Genomic DNA, 19,979 nt, shown 5'->3' with positions numbered 1-19,979 from the left:
AGGTTTATTCTTATAAACAGGTAGTGAGAGAGCTGAACCAGGATACACAGGTATCTTACCTGGACAGTGAATGAAAGACCAGTTGTATCTGCTGCCCTCTAGACACATGCTGGAGTTCAGAAGAGGCTGTGGATACACAGTTCCAGTAGAGGCCTGTGAAGGCATCCTCACGGGTCCTTTATAGCTGCCCTCGATACATTTCCCTTTCCCAGTATTGCTAGGATCAGTACACCAGCCACAGCCTGGTTGCTCCAAGCAATGGCTGCAGGTACAGTAGCCAGAGCAATTTTCAGCTATTAAAAAAAAAAAATTAAACTTGTAATTCACTATCACAAGTAGATTTGAACCCACTGATTACTTTTTCTTTGACAGATGATTTACTTCCTTGAATTAATACTAATACTAGTACCTTATAGTGACTATTGAAATGAAATAATTTAAAGAGCCCAATATTTTACACAACATAGAACAGAGACTTTTCTCACCTTTTCAATAAAAGGATGTTGGAAGTAGAAGGGACCTATGAGGTCCTCTACTGGAAATCACTTTACAAACAGGCAGATTAAGATGCGGAGACATTATAGAGATTGAGCATTATAGAGACTGAACTATAATATGACCCTGAAAAACAAAAGTTATTCTGTACCCTGTGACCTATCCTAGATTTATCTGATTTACTGCCTGGATCATTGTATCCAATTCTATATACACATTTTAATCTGGAAGGACCAGCCTAACCATCTTCTGAACAGACTTGAGCAGAAGGTCAAGTTCAACTTGCCTGTAAATGTTCAAAGGCTCAGTTCACTTACGTGGGCAGCTGCTCATTGTATACCACTCCATACATTGACCAAAAGGGAAGGAGGCCACATAGGCATTGGAGTCTACACACTGCTTCATGTTGCTGCACCACATGCACTCGGAGCTGCTGCTAGTGCACTCGCCACACGCTGTCCGCAAGGCACATGGTGTCCGGCACTGCTTGGCACTGTGGTTTGCTGGGAATTAAGCCCAAAATGGACACTGGTCAGCTAAAATCAAAGACTTTACAATACGCATTATGAAATCAGTTCAGCACTATACTACATGAAGGAAAACCCAGGAAACTTGGGAGTCAGAGGTTCTATTTATTCAGCATTTAGGGGAAATGGACTTTCTTTTCAGAAAGCACTGAAGACAAAGGTGGGCAAAGACTGATGAACTGCGGGGGAGAGGGGTCTCAGAACTAACCTAAGTTTGTTAAAGTCTACACTGAAAAAACTGAGGGATGACAGCATTCAATTCACCAAAGCATTTAGCATTCAACAAGGAGGAGAAACTTTCCTGTAAGAACTGTAGAAGTCCAGGGAGCTGGAGAGATGTCTCAGTGGTTAAGAGCATGCACTGCTTTTCCAGAGGACCCAAGTTCACCTCCTGACACTCAGTCAAGTGAGTCATCACCAGCTGTGACTCCAGCTCCAAGGGATCTGACACCTCGTCCTCCAAGGGCACCTCTACTTGCATTCTCTCTCTCTCTCTCTCTCTCTCTCTCTCTCTCTCTCTCTCTCTCTCTCTCTCTCTCTCTCTCTCTCTCTCTCACACACACACACACACACACACACGATTACAAGATAAATAAGTATTTTTTAAGTATTTTAGAAACCCTCTCCTAAGGCAGCTCCCATGCTGTGAATCTCCTCTACACCTTAGTATTACTCAGGCAAAGTACAATGTTTTCCTGAAACAGGACCTGCTGGGAATGGAATGCAGCCTCCCAAAACAACCCACACTTGCCCCTCTATTTCTGAGTTCTCATTTGTGTATGGTTGCCCTGGGCCTGCCTTCATGGAGCCCAACCTTAGCCTCAGCACAGGACTGTCACAGCCTGGGGTTGGCTCTCAGTGTCTTGCCATGGCCAATCCCCCACCCCCACCCCCGTCAAGGCAGCTCTGAGTCCTGTCCTGATCTGCTGCTTTCTAAAGGTCTCTTTCTTCCATAGCCTTTCTCTGCCAACACCAAGGAATTTACCTTTCAGAACGAGTCTCAACACTTTTATGCTCAACAAAGCAGTCTAGCTCGATATCAGATTATGTTCCCTCAGTCATTTTATTGTTGGTTTTGAGTATGACTCAGACCATTCTGAGGCAAAGACTATTTCCTTTTGCATTGGGATTTGTTTGAAATAAGTATGCCTGAATTGGTGTTCTCGAATTGGCACCATGAGTATTTTATACATCTCAGTATTCCATCAACTATGTCTCTCTGTTTTCCTAGCAAACCTCTTGGAGCACTGGACCCCTGGTGTCCTTACCAGGCCTTTCACAAACACTGCCATTGAGTGGGTTGATGCAGGTTGCAGCCTTCAATCCCCGAGTACTAGGCTCTGACAAGATCCCACAGAAGCCAGCATCACTGGGCTCAGATGGCATCCACTGCAGCAAACTATTTGTAAATGGGGACATATCCTCCCAGCACCAGTAAGACACATTGATCTTCCGAAGACCAACCCACGGAGTCAGAGTGAGCTTGGACTACAGGCAAAAGAAACACAGTTATGAATACAACCACTGTCTTTACCAAAACAGGCGTTGGCATAAAAACCACTAGTTTGGGTATACCTCACAGATAAGTGGAAAGCTCCTTATTCCTCAAACTCAGGCAAGGTAGATTAAAATAAGTGATCATTTCAATATGATTGTTTTGCAAAGCATAAAAATAGCTCAAAGAAGATAACACAGCAAGACTCCCAGAGATCAGCAGTAAAGCAATAATCAAGTTTCAAACTACTTATGTTCTATGACAAGTGCTATAACGAAATGATCATCCACAAATACGGTTCATAAATAAAGTCACCTTACTAATACTTATAAAATATTGATTGTATGCCTGACCACAGATCATTACCTGAGCCTCCATGGCCAGTTCAAATGATTTAAAATTTGTACCTTTAGCCAAGGGGCACAGGCTGACACATACATTTTCTTTTCCAGTTTTCCTGCTGTGCACCTGCCAAAACTCGGGCTCATCTGTGTTGTTCGAGGTGACAGATTTCCTTCTTCTTTTAAAGGTGAGATCATGTGTATATGTGTATGTGTCACATTTTAGCTAGTTATCTAACTCTACACTACATTTTATTTTAAACAGTTATGAACCTGTATAATAGTTTCTGCCTCCTCTGCTTTTGTTGCAAGGAGTAAAACTCAGTGTCTCCTAGGCCTGCATTCTACCACTGAGCTCCTGTCTTGGATAGCCCTGAAATTTCTTTCTCATTTCAACTTCATTTGTTTGGGTTTTTTGAGACAAGGTGCCCCTATGTAGGAATTCCCTATATAGACCAGGGTGGCCTTGAACTCACAGAGATCTGCTTGTCTCTGTCTCCTGAGTGCGGGGATTAAAGGCATGATGCACAGTGCCTGGTTCCCTGTTGCAACAAAACAACAAATCTTTATAGGAGCTGGAGAGATGGCTCTGCTGATAATGCTGCTCTTCCAGAGGACCAGTTTGGATCCCAGCACCCACATCAGGCAGCTTACAACTGTAACTCTAGCTCCAGGAGTTCCAGCACCCTCTTCTGGCCTCTGTGGGCAGCCCCTTCTCCCCTCGGCTCCCTCAGTATCCATGCTAGTCTCCTGGCCTTCTCCCCCAGATACCTGTCCTCCTTATAATCCACATGATTTGTTCATAGCACACTCCCTCTCATCTCGTTTCCTCTTGCTATCTCAATATCTCCACCATTCTCTCCAACTTCCCGAACCCTGGCCATGCCTAGTCTGCTTCTTTTTCTGTCTGCTCTGGATTCTTCCAGATGCCTCTGGATGCTTTCTCTCTCTTATTCACAATAAAAAACCTCCCCATTAATGGGGCGGTCATATCAGCAGTTCTTCACTGTCCCCTCCCCGTCATACGCCTTGTGTCAAACACCTGGGAGGGGCACAAATGGACCCCTTCCCAAGGGGCCCAGCCTCTCCCAGCCAAACCAAGGTGCTGATTTGACTTTCCTAAGGTATGGATCATTTGCTTCTGCTGGCTTCTGCCACCCACCATATTTGACTCCAAATTCTCAAGTCCACCTTTCCAGCTGCTTCTCCTCCACCTGCTCTAATCACTCATCTTTCTTTATCTACTCTGGTGTCATCTCAGAGCTGACTGCTCAGTCTATGTCTCCCTCAGCTCCTGGAGTCTACTTCTGCTACAAAAGTCCTGCCAGTATGGCAGACATCAAATGTATGCTAGGGGCGCAGTAAAGAAACTGCAGATACAACTGCTCCATTATTAGGGTAAGGTTTTTTATTATGAATAAGATAGAGAAAATATCTACAGCATCTGGAAGAGTCCAGAGCAGAGAGAAAGAGAAACAGACTGGATATGGCCAGGGCTAGCTAGAGAAGTGGGAGAGTGGGAAAGAATAGTAGAGATAACAAAAGATAAAGAGAGAATATGTGAGGTGGACGAATCATGTGGATTATAAGGAGGACAGGTATCTGGGGAGGGAAGGGCCAGGAGACTAGCATGGACTTTGCAATGTGTAATAGGTACTTGTGATACTGAGGGGCCCAGAGGCTAGTATGTGCCTTGATATGCTGATAGGCGCCACAGGTAGCCATGTTTCTTCTACCAGAGGTAAGGAAATGACTCCTTTTGACAAATGGGAACCTGTAGTGGGTAGCTGTCACAGCTTTGACCTGAAAGTACTCCCCCCAGTGAGGCTTCCAGTAACTGTCACGCCTACCTATGGCCTGCCCCTGAGGTGGGCGAGACGGGAACCCTTAAGACCCGAGATCCAGACGTGCTGGCTCTCTTGGTTCCTGGTAATCCCAGATGTTGGATGGCAGATTGCGCAGAGTTCTCTAGAGAACACCGCTGGACTGCACTTCACCTCTCCCAGATCCTGTAACCTATCCCTTTACTTGTTGTAAGTAAAACCCTCAAATAAACCTCCCTTTTAACTATGTGGAGCTGCCTTAACACTTCCACCAATAGGAACCAGTTTCATAAGTTCCTGTGGGATGCTAGCTTTTATTTAACTGCCAGAAATCCTCCTATAGTCCAGTATGCTCATTTCTAGATATACGGACCTTCTGAGACTTAACAGCCAGGACCCACACCATGCTTCCACATGTCATGAGAAGTTGGTGCCAAATGAGAAATGCTGTGTTGCACTCTGTTTTCTCCTGGTTAGACAAAAACATATACTCTACATCTCTCTGTACCACAGCCAGCACAGATGGAAAAATTGCTTTGTGAATATCTACCTAATTGACTGGAGCATCAAAATTCTTGGATTTTGCATGAAAAATGCCAAATGGAATCATGCAGTATCAACTAGAAGCCGTTCAAGAGCTTGGCTAGCCAGTAAGAGAACTTGGACCTTTCTGAATTCAGAAGCCTTAGCAAGAAAGTGCCCTCTTCTGGGCTAGCCAGGTCTTACACTTTTTATTGGGGATCACATTACATGCTATAATACCTTAAGGGAAGCAAATGGCTTAATAACTCCTAGCTAACTTGCTTTGTACTATCCCTTCTCCCAAGAAGAATCTAGATATAAAACCAACATAAAATAATCTGATGTCACCAGATGTGGTGGTCTGAATAGGTATGTCCCCCATAGACTCTTGGCCTATAGAGTGGCACTATTAGGAGGTGTGGCTTTGTTGGAGAAGGTGTGGCCTTGTTGGAGGAAGTGTGTCACTGTAGGGGTGGGCTCTGAGGTCTCATATGCTCAAAGTACACCCAGTGTTGGACACAGTTCACTTCCTGTTGCCTGCAGATCAAGATGTAGAACTTTCAGCTCCTTCTCTAGCACCATGTCTGCCTGCACACTGCCTTGCTTCTCATCATGATGATAATGGACTGAACCTCTGAAACTGTAAGCCAGCCTTAATTAAATGTTTGCCTTTATAAGAGTTGTCATGGTCATGGTGTCTCTTCACATCAATAGAAACCCTAAGACACCAAAATATGTGCACATATTACTATTCATTCCATATATTCATACCTTATAATTTACTTAATAAACATGACTAATAAAAATATTAGACTCTGAAGTACAGGTCCACAGTCTATTATTAATCATTTACTGGAATTCTGTCTCTGATCAGGTACATGATATGCAACTGTGGCCTTCTACACATAAGCTTGGGTTGTGCCCTCAGAAGAAAGGTGGGTCCTAGAAACCAAAGTTCTGAAAATGTTAACTCACCATGCTTTGAGATGACTGCATTAACCGAAGATGCTTAAGGACAAATTCCACCTTCTTCTGGGATGTAAGGGAAGCCAAAAAGGCATTGTGGTTCCTACAGGACAACTTAGCATTGTCATAATTTTCCTTAGCAGTAGTGATTTTCAAACATGAGTTTCCAACCAAATGCCAGCCAGTGCCACAGATATTTTCTTTTATAAAGGGGAGAGAGGAAAGAAAACAAAGTTTGAGAATTATATAGTAGTATATTACTAGTTCAATTATTGAAATCTAAGCTCATTCTTCTGATTTGAATTCCAGGTGCTTCATTAGGATGTGGTGAAAGTATCAGACATATAAGAAAAACTTTTTAAATAAAATTATTTATTTTTTAAATTATGTTTATATGTGCCACTTGAGTATGGGTTTTTGTACATGTGACTACAGTGCCCACAGAAGCTATAAGAGGGCATCAGATCCAAGCTGAAGTTACAAGTGGTTGTGAGCTGCCCAGAATGGACATTGGGTACCAAGTTTGAGTCCTCTGGAAGAACAGTATGTACTCTTAACTGCTGAGCCTTCTCTCCAGCCCCAGAATAAAAGACCTTTTTAAAAGATTCATCAGTAACATTTCCTGGCTCTCAGGAAGTATACTCTGGGTCAATGCTCCTACATCCTAAAGGCAAACGTGCTGCCATGGTTAGAGATTGGTGCAACTCCTTTTGAAGAAAAATGAAAAAGAAGACTAAAATCTTGAATGAAGAACATACAAATAAATATGTATATGGAAGGATGGGGTAGAAAACTGCCAATGGGGGCTTAGGAGATGGTTCAGTGGGTAAAATACTGTGCCAAGTCTAAGGACCCAGTTCAGATCCTCAGGACCCACATAAAAAGCCAGGCACGGTTTTGCTCACTTGTAATCTCAGCTAAGGGCTGGGGGTAGGAGGATGCCTGAGGTTTTCGAGTCAGCTAGTATAGATAATCAGTGAGCTCAACATTCAGTGAAGATCCCTATCTCAAAAAAATTGAATGTAGATAGTGATAGAGGAATATACCGAAGTTAACCTCTGGCCTCCAATGCTCACACACATATACTTATCTGTACAAAGATGTGCATATACAGGAAAAAGTAAACTGAAAATGGAATTGAATTGGGGAATGGATAAATTTAAGTCTCCAAATGCTACCCTGTTTTCATATCATGAGACAGAAGGTATAAGCAAATGCACAGGCATACCAAATGAGGTAAAAGGGGAGACTGGTTTAAGGAAAACCTCAAAGTAATATGGCACACAAAGGAAGTCTACAATCTCCTCCTGTGATTGTGCTGAACTCATATAAAGAGTTACATGGAAGCACGGTTGCTCCTAGACACTAGGATGAAAGTGAACAAGCAATTTCCTCAGAACCAGAGCACAGTGTTGGTACACCAACAATGTTCATTAACTGGAACAGCTACTGAGATCGGTGAGAGGCCTGTGGAAAGGTATAACTTAAGAGCAGATAAACTTTCTCCTCAGAATGTGGTATTGGCAGTGAGTCAAAATTACAGGCTCTCAAGGCCTGTATTAGAATATGCCTTTTAACAGGTACCTAGGTATTCTATTGGATATTAAAGTGTGAGATGCTGTGGGATGTTCTGTATGTTCAATGTGTTGCTCTGATTGGTTAATAAATAAAACCACTGAATGGCCAGTAGCCAGGCAGGAAGTATAGGCGGGACAAGGAGAGAGGAGAATTCTGGGAACAGGAAGGCTGGGTGAGAAGACGCTGCCAGCTGCTGCCATGAGTACCAACATGTAAGATACTGATAAGCCATGAGCCATGTGGCAAGGTATAGATTTATAGAAATGGGTTAATTTAAGATAGAAGAACTAGATCACAAGAAGCCTGAGCCATTAGGCCAACCAGTTTAAATAATATAAGCATGTGTGTTTATTTTATAAGTGGGCTGCAGGACTGCCAGGGCTTGGTGGGAGCTGGAAAGAAGCTCTCCAGCTACAGTGAGACACAAAACAAAAAGCACAAAAAGTCTGCAGTGGTTTGAACAAGAATGATCCCCACAGGTTCATGCATGTGAATGCTTATTCACCAGGGAGTGGCATTATTAGAGAAGGACAGGGGACATAGCCTTGTTGGAGTAACTGTGGGCTCATTAGAGGAAGTATGTCACCGGGGTGGACTTTGAACTTTCAAATGCCCATGCCAGGTCCCATCTCTATAACTTTCTCTCTGCCTCTCTGCTTATGGATCAGGATGTAGCTCTCAGCTTTCACTCCAACATCTGCCTGTGTGCTGCCAGGCTCCTGCCATGATAATAATATCCTCTGAAACGATAAGCAAGCCCCCAATTAAATGCTTTCTTTCATAAGAGTTGCCTCAGTAATGGTCTCTTCATAGCAATAGAACATGGACTAAAATAAAGCCCGTTTGGCAAACTAAATAAAATTCGTTCAGAGTCCAGATCAACTGCCCTACTCAAGCTTCAGATGTTGGAGAGCCATAGAAGCCCTGCTTCCAGGATATCCTGATCAAACAAATATATCACAGAGATTTAGTCATGGCTAGCTGGTCTTAGGAACTAAAATTGTCACTCTGAACCTCCACTGAAATAGTCAGGAATGAAGGTCCCATCAGGAGATGAGGCTGATGCAGAAATCTTCCCTCACTGAACTGTCAGGAAGTGCTTCCTGCGGGGCCCTGACTGTTGCTGAGACTACAGAGCTCTAGGACCAGGGGATTGCAGCAGAAGGAGGGAGAGTGGGACATGGTTTGTGATGTGGATCTCAGCTACCGTCTGATGCTTCCCTTTACTTCAAAGGCCAGTAGAATAAATATGTGAGAACCATGTTTAAGTTAAAAACAAACGCAAAATAGTTCCCCCAAATAGTGAGAGGGCTAAATAGACAGAAAATGCTCCTCTTTCCTAGGTTCAACCTAACCTAGGGAGGGAGGATCACGTTTTGGCCCTTCACAGAGGGTATTCCAGTGCAAGGCCTACCTACCAGGCAGAGCAATGCACTCCTGATTCCGGGGCTCCCACTGGCAGTTCTGGTCGAGGGCACAGCTCCTGCAGCTTGTTTTCTTATTGCAGTAGTACATAGGGTTATCCTTGGGACAACTTTCATACTTGGAAATGGAGATCTAGAACACAGTGGAGAAGTGCTTTTGTTTATATTCACACAAAGAACTCAGTGAGGACTAATAGGGTCCTAAAGACAGTAATATAACCAAGGATGGTAACTGCAGATAGGAAGGATGGGAAGGAGGGGGAGAAGGAGGGAGGGAAAGAGGGAGAGAAGGAGGTAGACAGACAGACAGAATTAAATAGATAGAATGAACAAGAAGTGATACTATAGTGGGAACACCACAGTGCATTCTCACTAACATGCCTTTAGCTGGCAAGGTAGCCCACTGGAACCACCTCCATCACCACACCTCAGTCAACATTTATCTGTAAAATGTGAAAGCTGAACCTGGGACTTTTCCAGGGCTCCTCCCAAGCCCTGCTCAGAGAAGCAGTATATAACTTTTTATATCTTATGAACTGCATTAAACTGAGAGGAAAACATGTCATAAACCATTAAAGACAATAAAAGCTGGGTCACCTTATCTTCTTTAGCCTATTATCATGTAAATTTAAAATAGAATATGGTGAGCACAAAAGTTACGCTAAGTCAAGACATAAGACAAAGACATTTTGTAAAATACTTTTTCTGAGTCACTACACATAAACCTCAGTAGCTACAGAGACCCTTAGAATCAGGATGTATACAACATCCCTTCCAAAGAGAAAATCTGAGCAATGGTAAAATTCAAATCTACATGCCATTTTAAAAATAAATCTGCTCATTATTTACAGTATACCCAAACTCAACAAGCATTTTTTTCTTTCCTCTAAAATCCTTGAAAAACAGCATCTGACCTGGCCTTCTGTGCAGCTGTGGTTCACAGGGACACAGTGATCATTGCACCAGTGGCAGTCATTGGTATTGGCTGTGCAGCTGTAACAATCTGTGTGTTGGTCACATCTGTCATGGTCAAGGGCTATGAAGAGAAGAAGAACACATCAACTATACGGCAGCCTCTGTTGAGCAGAATCTGAGACAGATAAGCTCCTAACAATGGTTGGGAAGCAAATGTAGGGTCAAACTGAAAGGAAAAAAACACCACCATGTTCAGGTTAAAATAAAACAGATGTAAGCAGACAATTTGAAAAGTACTGTTTTGTAACTGTTCCCTCAAAAAGTATACAGAAAGTGAAAAGCAAAGGTCTGTTAATTAATTTTGTAACAATTCTAAGATATAATGGAAGATCTGGCTGGGCCTTTGAATGCTTTTCTTCTCAGGACAAATCTCAACGAGTAATAGAATTAACACCAGAAGCTGCCCAGAAGCCAAAGGAAGTAAAACAAGAGACCACGACTTTCCTCCCAGCTACAAATGCAAGGCATATCTGGGCAGGTATATCTAGTGACCAAGAACCCCACAGGAGGCACATGCTAAGCTGTACTCGATATACATGTGAATTCAAGACTGTGAGTTCTAGAACTTACACACTTTGTAGATCTCACATAATTCCCATTAATCCCCAAATGAGAAGCTAGAAAGTCACGCTGCCCCATCTGTGAAATGATCTTATAGACATGACACAAACAATCAGGAAGAGAGGCCACTGGCCTAATGTTACAGAAATTCTCCTGGTCAGTTTGATCCTTAGGCTGCTTTTCCTGCCAGGTTTATTGTAACAGGATTAGTTCTACCCAGAAAGTGAGACAAAACTAATGGGTTCATACTGAACCACCTAAGATAATATATTTCTTTTTTTTTTTTTTTTTTTTTTTTTTTTTCCGAGACAGGGTTTCTCTGTGTAGCCATGGCTGTCCTGGAACTCACTTGGTAGCCCAGGCTGGCCTCGAACTCACAGAGATCCACCTGGCTCTGCCTCCCAAGTGCTGGGATTAAAGGCGTGCACCACCACCGCCCGGCTAATATATTTCTAATACACTAACATTTAAGATGATTTTTAAAAATTGGTTATTATTCTACTGATTCTAACTGTTTTGGGAGAGTCAGGAATTCTCACAGGTTCTGGTAATCTGTTTTCTATCAATGAACCAAAATTCCAATAGACAACATGGTCTCAGGACCCTTATGTCCCTGCACAGCTTAATTTGGCACATACCAGGAAATAAAAACAGTCTCTATTCAATATAACTCTCATGTTAACTGCAACATTGGTCTTACTAGATAAGTAATGTAGTCTCATATTTTAAACTGACTGATAGAAACAAAATATCTTGGAAGCACTCTTCCTATATTTTCAAGGATTTTTGTACATGCTAATCACTGAGTTGGTGAAATGGTACTTAGGGTAGCCACTTATCAAGTAGATAAGGAGACAAAACAGTAACAACTCAGGGGCTTGAGAAGCAGGGACCTTAGTGCATCTGACATGCTGCACTGCTGTATCCAGCTAAAGAGGCTGGAAATACTTTTCGAGGACAGCAGCTCTACCACTGCCCACCAGAACAATTGGCTATATGCTATCCCCCAGTCTTATCCTTAACATTAGACCTTTATCACCAATATAGCAGCCAATAGCCACATACAGTTCTTTTATTGTTGATGTTTTTGGCTTTTGTCTCAGCCTCTTGAGTATTTAGATTATAGGCATGTGCTACTATACCTGGCTCACTACATGCACTTTTATAAAAATAAAAAATAAATAAATAAAACAATCAGCCCCATAATCAGACTAGCCACATTTCAAATATCTGATAGCACCAGCTTGCTAGTGGCTACTATACTGAACAAAGAAAAGTATGTAACATTTCTATCATCAAAAATTTTCACAGGTAAAGCTGGTGGTGCATGCCTATAATCCCAGCATTCAGGAGGCTGAGGGAGGAAGTTCACAAGAAGTCTGAGGATAGTCTGAGCTAGGCAGTGAGACTCTGCTTCAAAGAACCAAAACCAAATCAAAATCCCACTAGACAGCATGGCCTCAGAGCACCTGCAGCCAGACCTGGAATTGTTATACAAAGTCTACAGAATGTTGGGAAGGGTTATCACCTGCTAACAGCTTCCAGGAGCCACAAGACCCCCATCCAAAGACCTTGTTGTACAAGTTATTAATAAATAACCAGAGAATAAGGTGAACATAAAAAGTGCACAGATATTAACTTCCTTTATAATTCAGATAAAATTAGATCTTTAAATTATAAGTAGAAAAAAACATACTTCTTTTGGAAAAACATTCTGCTTTTAACTTTTCTGCTTGCTCTTCAGTCGCCAACTCCCAGGAGGTACATCGAGATGACCCTGTGTCCCACAGACACCGGATACCAGGTCCTGCTGCTACACAAGCTGCCTCACTGTGGTGCGCGTCACACTGCTCCGAGGTAAAGACTAAGACATCACTGAGGAGGAGGCTGTTGAAGCCGCCGAACACATACATGGTACTAAGAGGAGAGAGAGAAGGAATTTACTGAAAATGCACACAACATATACATCACATATGGCTGGTTTTGGTTGTTGGAAAATTTGAAATTTGAGAGAGGTTTCGCTGTGTAGCCCTTGCTGGTCTAGAACTTTTGTAGGCTAGACTGGTCTCCACTTTGGGGGCATCTTCCTGCTTCTGTCTCCCATGTGCTAGGATTTTTATATGCCTGGCTTAAACTTTTGACTGTCGGTTTTTAGAAAACCTGTAAGTATTAAAAATCCTGTGAGAGAGCTAGTGAGATGGTTCAGCAGGTAAAGCTCTTGTCACCCAACTGGACGATCTGAGTTCAATCCTTGGACCCATAATAAGGTGGAAGGAGAGAAGTGACTTCACAGAGTTGTCCTCTGACTTCCATAGGTGTGCTACAGCACTCACGTGGCCCCACCACATAACTGAGTCATTCTAAGTGCTCTGAGAAATTTTTTCAAAGTCTCAAAAACCATTACTATCATCTATTCTCTAAATTCTACCTTCCATTCTGCTTTGTGATCACTCAGAATAGTTTCAATAATCTACCTGACAATGTGCACATGGAAAATTAGTACACAGGGAAAGTGGCATTTTAAAAAGATGTATGTATGTATGTGTGTGTGTCTCCATGTGAGTATGTGCACATGTGTATGGGTGCCCAGTGAGGCCAGAAGAAGGTGTTGTAGTCCTTGGAGCAGGAATGACATCTTCTATTTTAGAGAGAAGACAGACTCCTGGGCTGGAGAGATGACTCAGTAGTTAAAAGAACTTGCTGCTCTTCCAAATGACAGTTTGAGTCCCAATACCCACAACAAGCAGCTCACAAACACCTAAAACTCCAGCTTCAGGAGACCCACCTCCTTCTTCTCTCCTATGAAGGGCCCACATGCACATATGAGTACACACACATACACAAAAATAAGGAAAAATCAGAGAAATTTTAATACAAAGAAGGCTACATAGAGAGTGAGAGAAAATTATAGACAGGAAAAGTAGTCCTGGAAGCCTTTAGCCAGCTGAGAAAGCAAGAATTCTAACCCAATTAATAACTGCTTAAGGTCTTTCCCCATTCCTCGATATCAACACAGCATTTTCTAACACTCTTACCAGAAGCCCTATTTACAGAGAAAAACCATGTCCTAAACCTCTAACAGTGCCTGATTTTACCTTTGCAGTTTGTAATGCCATCTGATGCATTTCCAGTGCCACCTGTACTCTCAATTATCAAAGAGAACAGACAGAAGGGTCCCATGGAAACATGTTGCACAATAAAATTCTAAAAAGCTATATATAGTCACCATGAGGACACCCGAAGTGTGACTCCTCTTCTAGAAGCCACACTCACGCTTTATTCTTTCCCTGAGCACTTTCCTTTTAAGTATTTTTGTTGTTGTTGTTGTTTTGAGACAGGATTTTTTTGTAGCTTTTGGAGCCTGTCCTGGAACTCACTCTGTAGACCAGGCTGGTCTCAAACTCACAGAGATCTTCCTGTCTCTGCCTCCCAGAACAGCCAGGAGTGTGCCACTACCAGCCACCTGACTTTGCAACATACTGGCTAGTCCTGAGATTCATTTCTGTATCGAAGCCATGAATCCTGGTGTTGCCTGAGTCAAGGTCCATAAAAGACTAAAGGAACTATGTAGGTGACATATTTCAATTAGTGTGCAGGGAAAATTAGTGCAGCTGTCATTATGAATATGAAGAAATTTGACTTTAGAAGAAATGCAAATTAGAACTACATTGTTGGGCCATTTGTTACCTAGAAGAAAAAAAGTAAAATTTGTTACTTTTTAAACTGGCAAAAAAAAAAAAAAGTAACAAATGTTACATAATATTTGAATTGGTGAGGCTTCAGGACAACAGGCAAACTCATTCACTGCTGCTAGGCATGTAAGAATATAAAGTCTACATAAAGGATTTTGGCAACTTGAAACAAAACTACATATTTACCCTTTTGACCATTAAGTCACTTTTCTAGAAATTACATAGATACAGTGCCACAGAGTGATCTTCAGTATACTGTTAGGTGTGTGTATGGTGGAGGAATGGGCAATGCAGAGAAAAATATACAGAATATGTAGCCATTTACCTTCTGGGAGAAAAAAAGGGTCTGACACACACATAGTTTATTCCCCTTTACAAAAACAAGACACACAACATTTCTTTAACTTGCTTTTGCTTGTTGGAAATATGGTCTCACTCAGAACTTTGTAGCCTAGGCTGGCCTAAAACTTAGGACTTTCAACCCTGAAGAATTCATCTTATCTCAGACACTTTGAGTGCTGGGATTATAGGCATGAGCTACCCTGCCTGCCCAACCTGTATTCTAAAAAGACCAATCCAGTGACAATGGAAAAAACTAGGCCTTAGATTGTGGTGTTTAAAACTCAATTTTTGGAAAAGCAGGATATGTCTGAATTAGATGTTCTTCCCCAAGCTAAACAAACAAAACAAAACAATCCCCCACTGTTTCCTCTCTCTCTTTCCTTCCTTCCCTTACTAGACCTGTCTAGAGAAAAATTCAATTTCATGTCTAGGTCAAGAAATGCTTACAATGCATTTGCAATATGTACAACAGAGACATACCAGGGTTGTCAGACTCATGTGCTACTACAAAAAGATGCTCACTAGCTAGAGTTAAGAACTACACTAGATGAAACACACCAAATATTTTTAAATCCAAGTTCACAACGACATTTGCATCCTCAAAAGAAACCTCTTCTATTATCTCTGGACTTCGATAAGCAAGGTTCTCCCATCTCCAATATCCTATAGCTCCAAGCAGGTTTAATACTACTTTACAATGAGGAATTTGGTAACTCACCTGCACTGATCTTCAATTTTTCTCTCCAAACCAACTAAGGGCTAAACAAAGCATAGTGACTGTGTGGCTCTGTATTCATTACAATATCTGAAAACCAGACATTTCAATAATCAAAAAGAAAAACTCTAGGACTCGATTTTTACCTCACTACTGGCTCCTGAGTCTGACATGAATCAAGTTGGATTTAGTTAATAAATCTGTGGCTTAAACTGAGCACAGCTGGTGTCCTCCGCAGTTCTGGACGTCTCAGATCACACCATGGCTCTGGGAGTCTTCCGGGAGTCTTAGAGAAGGCAACTAAGAGAAATGCTGCCTCTCTGTCTAGCAACCTCACAGTCTCACAGCCTTCTCTCCTTCGACCTCTCTTAAAATTGTAACAATTAAGTCAGACACCAGTGATCAAGTGTTGCTAACTGATAACACAAGGAAGAGGTCAAAGTTATCCTTCAGCAAATTATTTTATACAATTAAATTGCAACCATGGGGCCTTCTACCATTCTCTGCCTCTTCCAACCCTGCCTGAAATTCAAACACACCACAGGAATTACACAAAATAAAAACGTTATAATCCAGACAGCTATTCCTGATTTTGATTCATGGCTAAACTATACTTTATGACAAACTGTCAACTTTGCTGAGTTTATGTAAAACTTAAGAATGTTTTAACAGAATATTCATTCATTTGATATTATTAGTTAGATATCTATTAGTATATTTGCCACCTATCAAATGCCTACAACGTGCCTAACCCTGTGCTGGGAGAGCACCAAGAACACACAAGTGAAGAGATGGCACAGCGAGCCACCAGCAAGACCAGGTGGCCTGATGCTTGCCAAGTGAAAACCTCAAGAGACACTTAGGACCTTTTCTGAGCGAAACAATCAGATTGCAATTCAAGACAACACTTAAGTTAACAAGATAATAATTAAAAAATGTTCCCACTTTGGTATCTAGAACTAGAATGGTATTGCCACAAAACTCTACATACTTGTAAAAACATTCAGTAATCATATGATTAAAGATACCACCTTTCCCAATATCTAGCTTCTAAATGGTCAATTCTTCCCATTTCCAGAATGTCATTTTTCTACTTTTCCTAATACAAGTAATTTAACAGAAAATTTGAAATCCTAAGGAAATATATAAGATTACAGTATTTAAATAATTTTAAGAGTTTATACAACTAATTTGAATTTTGTTTTATTTTTCAAGACAGGGTTTCTCTGTGTAACCCTGGCTGTCCTGGAACTCACTTTGTAGACCAGGCTGATCTCAGACTCACAGAGATCTGCCTGCCTCGGCCTACGAGAGTGCTGGGACTAAAAATGTGTGCCATCACCACCCGTCAGGATTTATAAAATTTGAATTTTAAAGGGGGAAGCAGAAAGCAGTAATAATAGCAGCAAAATGAGAAAAGTTCACATCAGCGGGCTGCTTAGCATCTCAGTCTTTAAAGTATACTTTAAAGTCACCAGTCTGCGTGTCCTCATGGCAAATGCTGCATCTGAGGAAGGCACAGAGCTGGGGTCGGAGCTCAGGACCTTGTGCATGCCAGGAGAGCAGTCTACTGCTGGGCCATGGCCCCAGTCCTCTGAACATCCTTTCCTGGACTAAGCTTCCCGGGGGCAGGTGGACAAAGAGCTCTGCTGGTCAGAAAGGGATTCCTGAGCACACCCTTAGATGCAGTGCAAACTTCAAACTTGCTCTTTGTCTCCACAGTTCCCTTTACCTTAGCCTGAACTTAAACTGCCCCCTCCTTTTTTTCTCCCCAAACCTCTCACCATTCAGATAGAACTATTAGAAAAGTGATATAAAAAATATAAAATGTAAGACAGTAATATAACCTTAGCTTTCCAGTTACCTGTTGTGTAAGACTGCTGAATGGCCAAATCTGTTGACATCATGGTGGAGATCAGGTCTGGGAAGCACTGACCATCGGTCACAAGCTAGGGTAAGAAAAACACATTTCAGAGGAGACTGTCATTTATAGTCAACAGGAACTGACAGTCTTTAGAAAGAAGAATGCAGGCCAAGAGTGGTGGCATAACCTTTGATTCCAGCACTCAGGAGGCAGAGGCAGGAGGATCTCTGAGAATTCAAGGACAGGTTGGTCTACACAGTGAGCTCCAGACAGCCAGGACTATATGGGGGGGGAGGGGGGAGAAAGAAAGAAAAAGAAAAGAAAAAAATAAAGAAGAATGCAGTGAACACAGCCTTATTTATAAAAGATGTTTTTTTTCCTTTTTAGTAATGCTGTTGTGTGTAAAGGACAGCAGCAGCAGTATTTCAGGGCAGAGGTGCTAATCAATGAATGCAGTTCTCACCCACAGCATCCACTGGGATTGTCACTACTCTATGTCTGCCATTTTTACCCACCAGAATGTCTGCTTTAGTCCTGAATTTTCTTCTTCCTTGTGGTGCTAGGGATCAGCCCCAGTGCCTTGTGTATGGCAGGTAAGCACTCTACTGCCGAGATGCATCTCCAGCCAGTCCACCAAGACATTTTCTAACTTAAAATTTTTAATGTAGCTGGTCAGTGGTGGTGTACACCTTTGATCCCAGCACTTGGGAGGCAGTCCGGCGGATCTCTGTGAGTTCAAGGCCTGCCTGGTATACAGAGCAGGTTCCAGGACAGCCAGGGTTACACAGAGAAACCTGTCTTGAAAAACCAAAAATAAATAAGTAAATAAATAAATTTTAAGCTAGGCATGGGTACACATCTGTAATCCTAGCACTTGGGGAGGTGGAGACAGGAGAACCAGGAGTTCAAGGTGAGCCTCAATTACAAATACACAGCAAATCTGAGGCTTCCAATAGAGTAAAATCTTGTCACAAAAAAAAAAGGCAATTTTATAGTCTACAACAGCAAAACACAGGGGTTCACAAATTTTTTTATTTTTGTTTGTTTTTGAAGACAGGGTTTCTCTGTGTAGCCCTGGCTATCCTGGAATTTGCTCTATAGACCAGGCTGGCCTCCAACTCAGAAATCCACCTGCCTCTGCCTCCCAAATGCTGGGATTAAAGGCATGTGCCACCATGCCAGGCTCACAACTCTTTTCTATTTGTCTCTGAATCTTAAGGCAATGGAAAAAGTATAGGCAGAAAATTTTTTAAAAAAAAAGATCCTATTGAACTTTGTGGAATGTCCAAGTCTTTTCCTAGTTCTTCCAGATCTCCTGGTTTGTCCTTTGCATGGCTCGTGCTCCAGCTTCTCCGCTGAACCTCACATCAGCTGCCACTGCAGAGCCATGCTCATGCCCACTGTCTCACCCTGAGACAAACGCAGGTTCTGCAATCCAGCCACACCTTCATTCAGCTTCAACAGCAGCAGCCCTCACTTCCTGCTAGCCTCAACCCTATCTTCCTCACAGGGAGAACAGACCAGACCTGGAACCACAATGTAACAAGACCCCTGGACCTCTTACCTACTCCCCAGATATCCTTCCTCTAACTCATCAGCTTATGCCCTCTGTCCTTACAGCCTCCAATCAGCCTGCAGCTTTCACCACGGCATGCCCAAGGCTATTCTTTCCATCTTTCCAACACCTTCTCATTCCTCTGCTTCCTCCAGCTTGAAGAAGAACTGACTATAATGTATCCATCATTCTCAATTTAAAAGTTCAGTGGTGGCCTGGAGAGATGGCTCAGAGGTTAAGAGCGCTAGCTGCTCTTCCAAAGGTCCTGAGTTCAATTCCCAGCAACCACATGGTGGCTCACAATCATCTATAATGAGATCTGATGCACTCTTCTGGCATGCAGGCATGCATGCAGACAGAACACTGTGTACATAATAAATAAATCTTTTTTTTTTTTTTTTTAAAAAGCTCAGTGGCTAGCACAACCACATCTGTAAAAACAAACACCTGCTAGGAAGATGGCTCAGCAGTTAAGAACACTCACTGCTCCTCCAAAGGATTGGGTGTAGTTCCAGCACCCACATCTCAGCTCACAGCTGTCTGTAATTCCAGTCCCAGTGCCTACTTCTGGCCTCCACAGACACTGAACACACACAGTGTACTTAACATACATGCAGGCAAAACACTCATACACATAAAATAAAAATAAGATTTTTAAAAAAATGAACATCTGACCTAGACTAGTCAAAATCAGAGACAATCAGAAGAATATGATTTCAAGAGGCTGGAGTGAAGATGAAGAGAGGAACTATTACTTAAGGGCAGAGGGTTTCCGTTTATAAGAAGCCAGCATGCAGATGGGTGGTGATACAGCATAAATAACATCATAAATATGTTTAGTTCACTTAAACTACTTAAAACATTAAGGTGGTGAGTGTTATTATGTATATTATGCCACAGTAAGAATAATTTTTAAAATGAACATCTAGTCAGATGTGGTGGTACACACCTTTAATCCTAGCACTCAGGAGGCAGAGGCAGGAGGAACTCTCTGAGTTCAAGGTCAGCTTGATCTACATAAAGAGCTCCAGGCCAGCCAGAGCTACATAGTGAGACCTTGTCTCAAAAAGCAAAAACAAAAACAAACAAAAAAATATCTGATGG

At 42.1% G+C, this 19,979-nt stretch overlaps 1 protein-coding gene across 2 annotated transcripts in view; it reads right to left on the bottom strand.

The window, feature by feature from the left end:
* The window catches only part of Atrn (attractin), a 149,644-nt gene that overhangs the window by 67,374 nt on the left and 62,291 nt on the right, over positions 1 to 19,979 (bottom strand). For both annotated transcript variants that reach the window (XM_059261444.1, XM_059261445.1), the window contains exons 11-18: positions 17,321 to 17,405; positions 12,404 to 12,624; positions 10,086 to 10,207; positions 9,166 to 9,304; positions 6,179 to 6,369; positions 2,291 to 2,510; positions 813 to 998; positions 60 to 293 (exon numbers count right to left, since the gene is read on the bottom strand). In XM_059261444.1, the coding sequence (XP_059117427.1) occupies positions 60 to 293; positions 813 to 998; positions 2,291 to 2,510; positions 6,179 to 6,369; positions 9,166 to 9,304; positions 10,086 to 10,207; positions 12,404 to 12,624; positions 17,321 to 17,405 (1,398 nt within the window). The remainder of the gene's footprint in view (positions 1 to 59; positions 294 to 812; positions 999 to 2,290; positions 2,511 to 6,178; positions 6,370 to 9,165; positions 9,305 to 10,085; positions 10,208 to 12,403; positions 12,625 to 17,320; positions 17,406 to 19,979) is intronic.

Source organism: Peromyscus eremicus, chromosome 4, assembly GCF_949786415.1.
Source record: "Peromyscus eremicus chromosome 4, PerEre_H2_v1, whole genome shotgun sequence".
NCBI lineage: Eukaryota > Metazoa > Chordata > Mammalia > Rodentia > Cricetidae > Peromyscus > Peromyscus eremicus.
The sequence above is the reverse complement of the archived record's forward strand: the minus strand, read 5'-3'. Positions and strand labels throughout refer to the sequence as shown.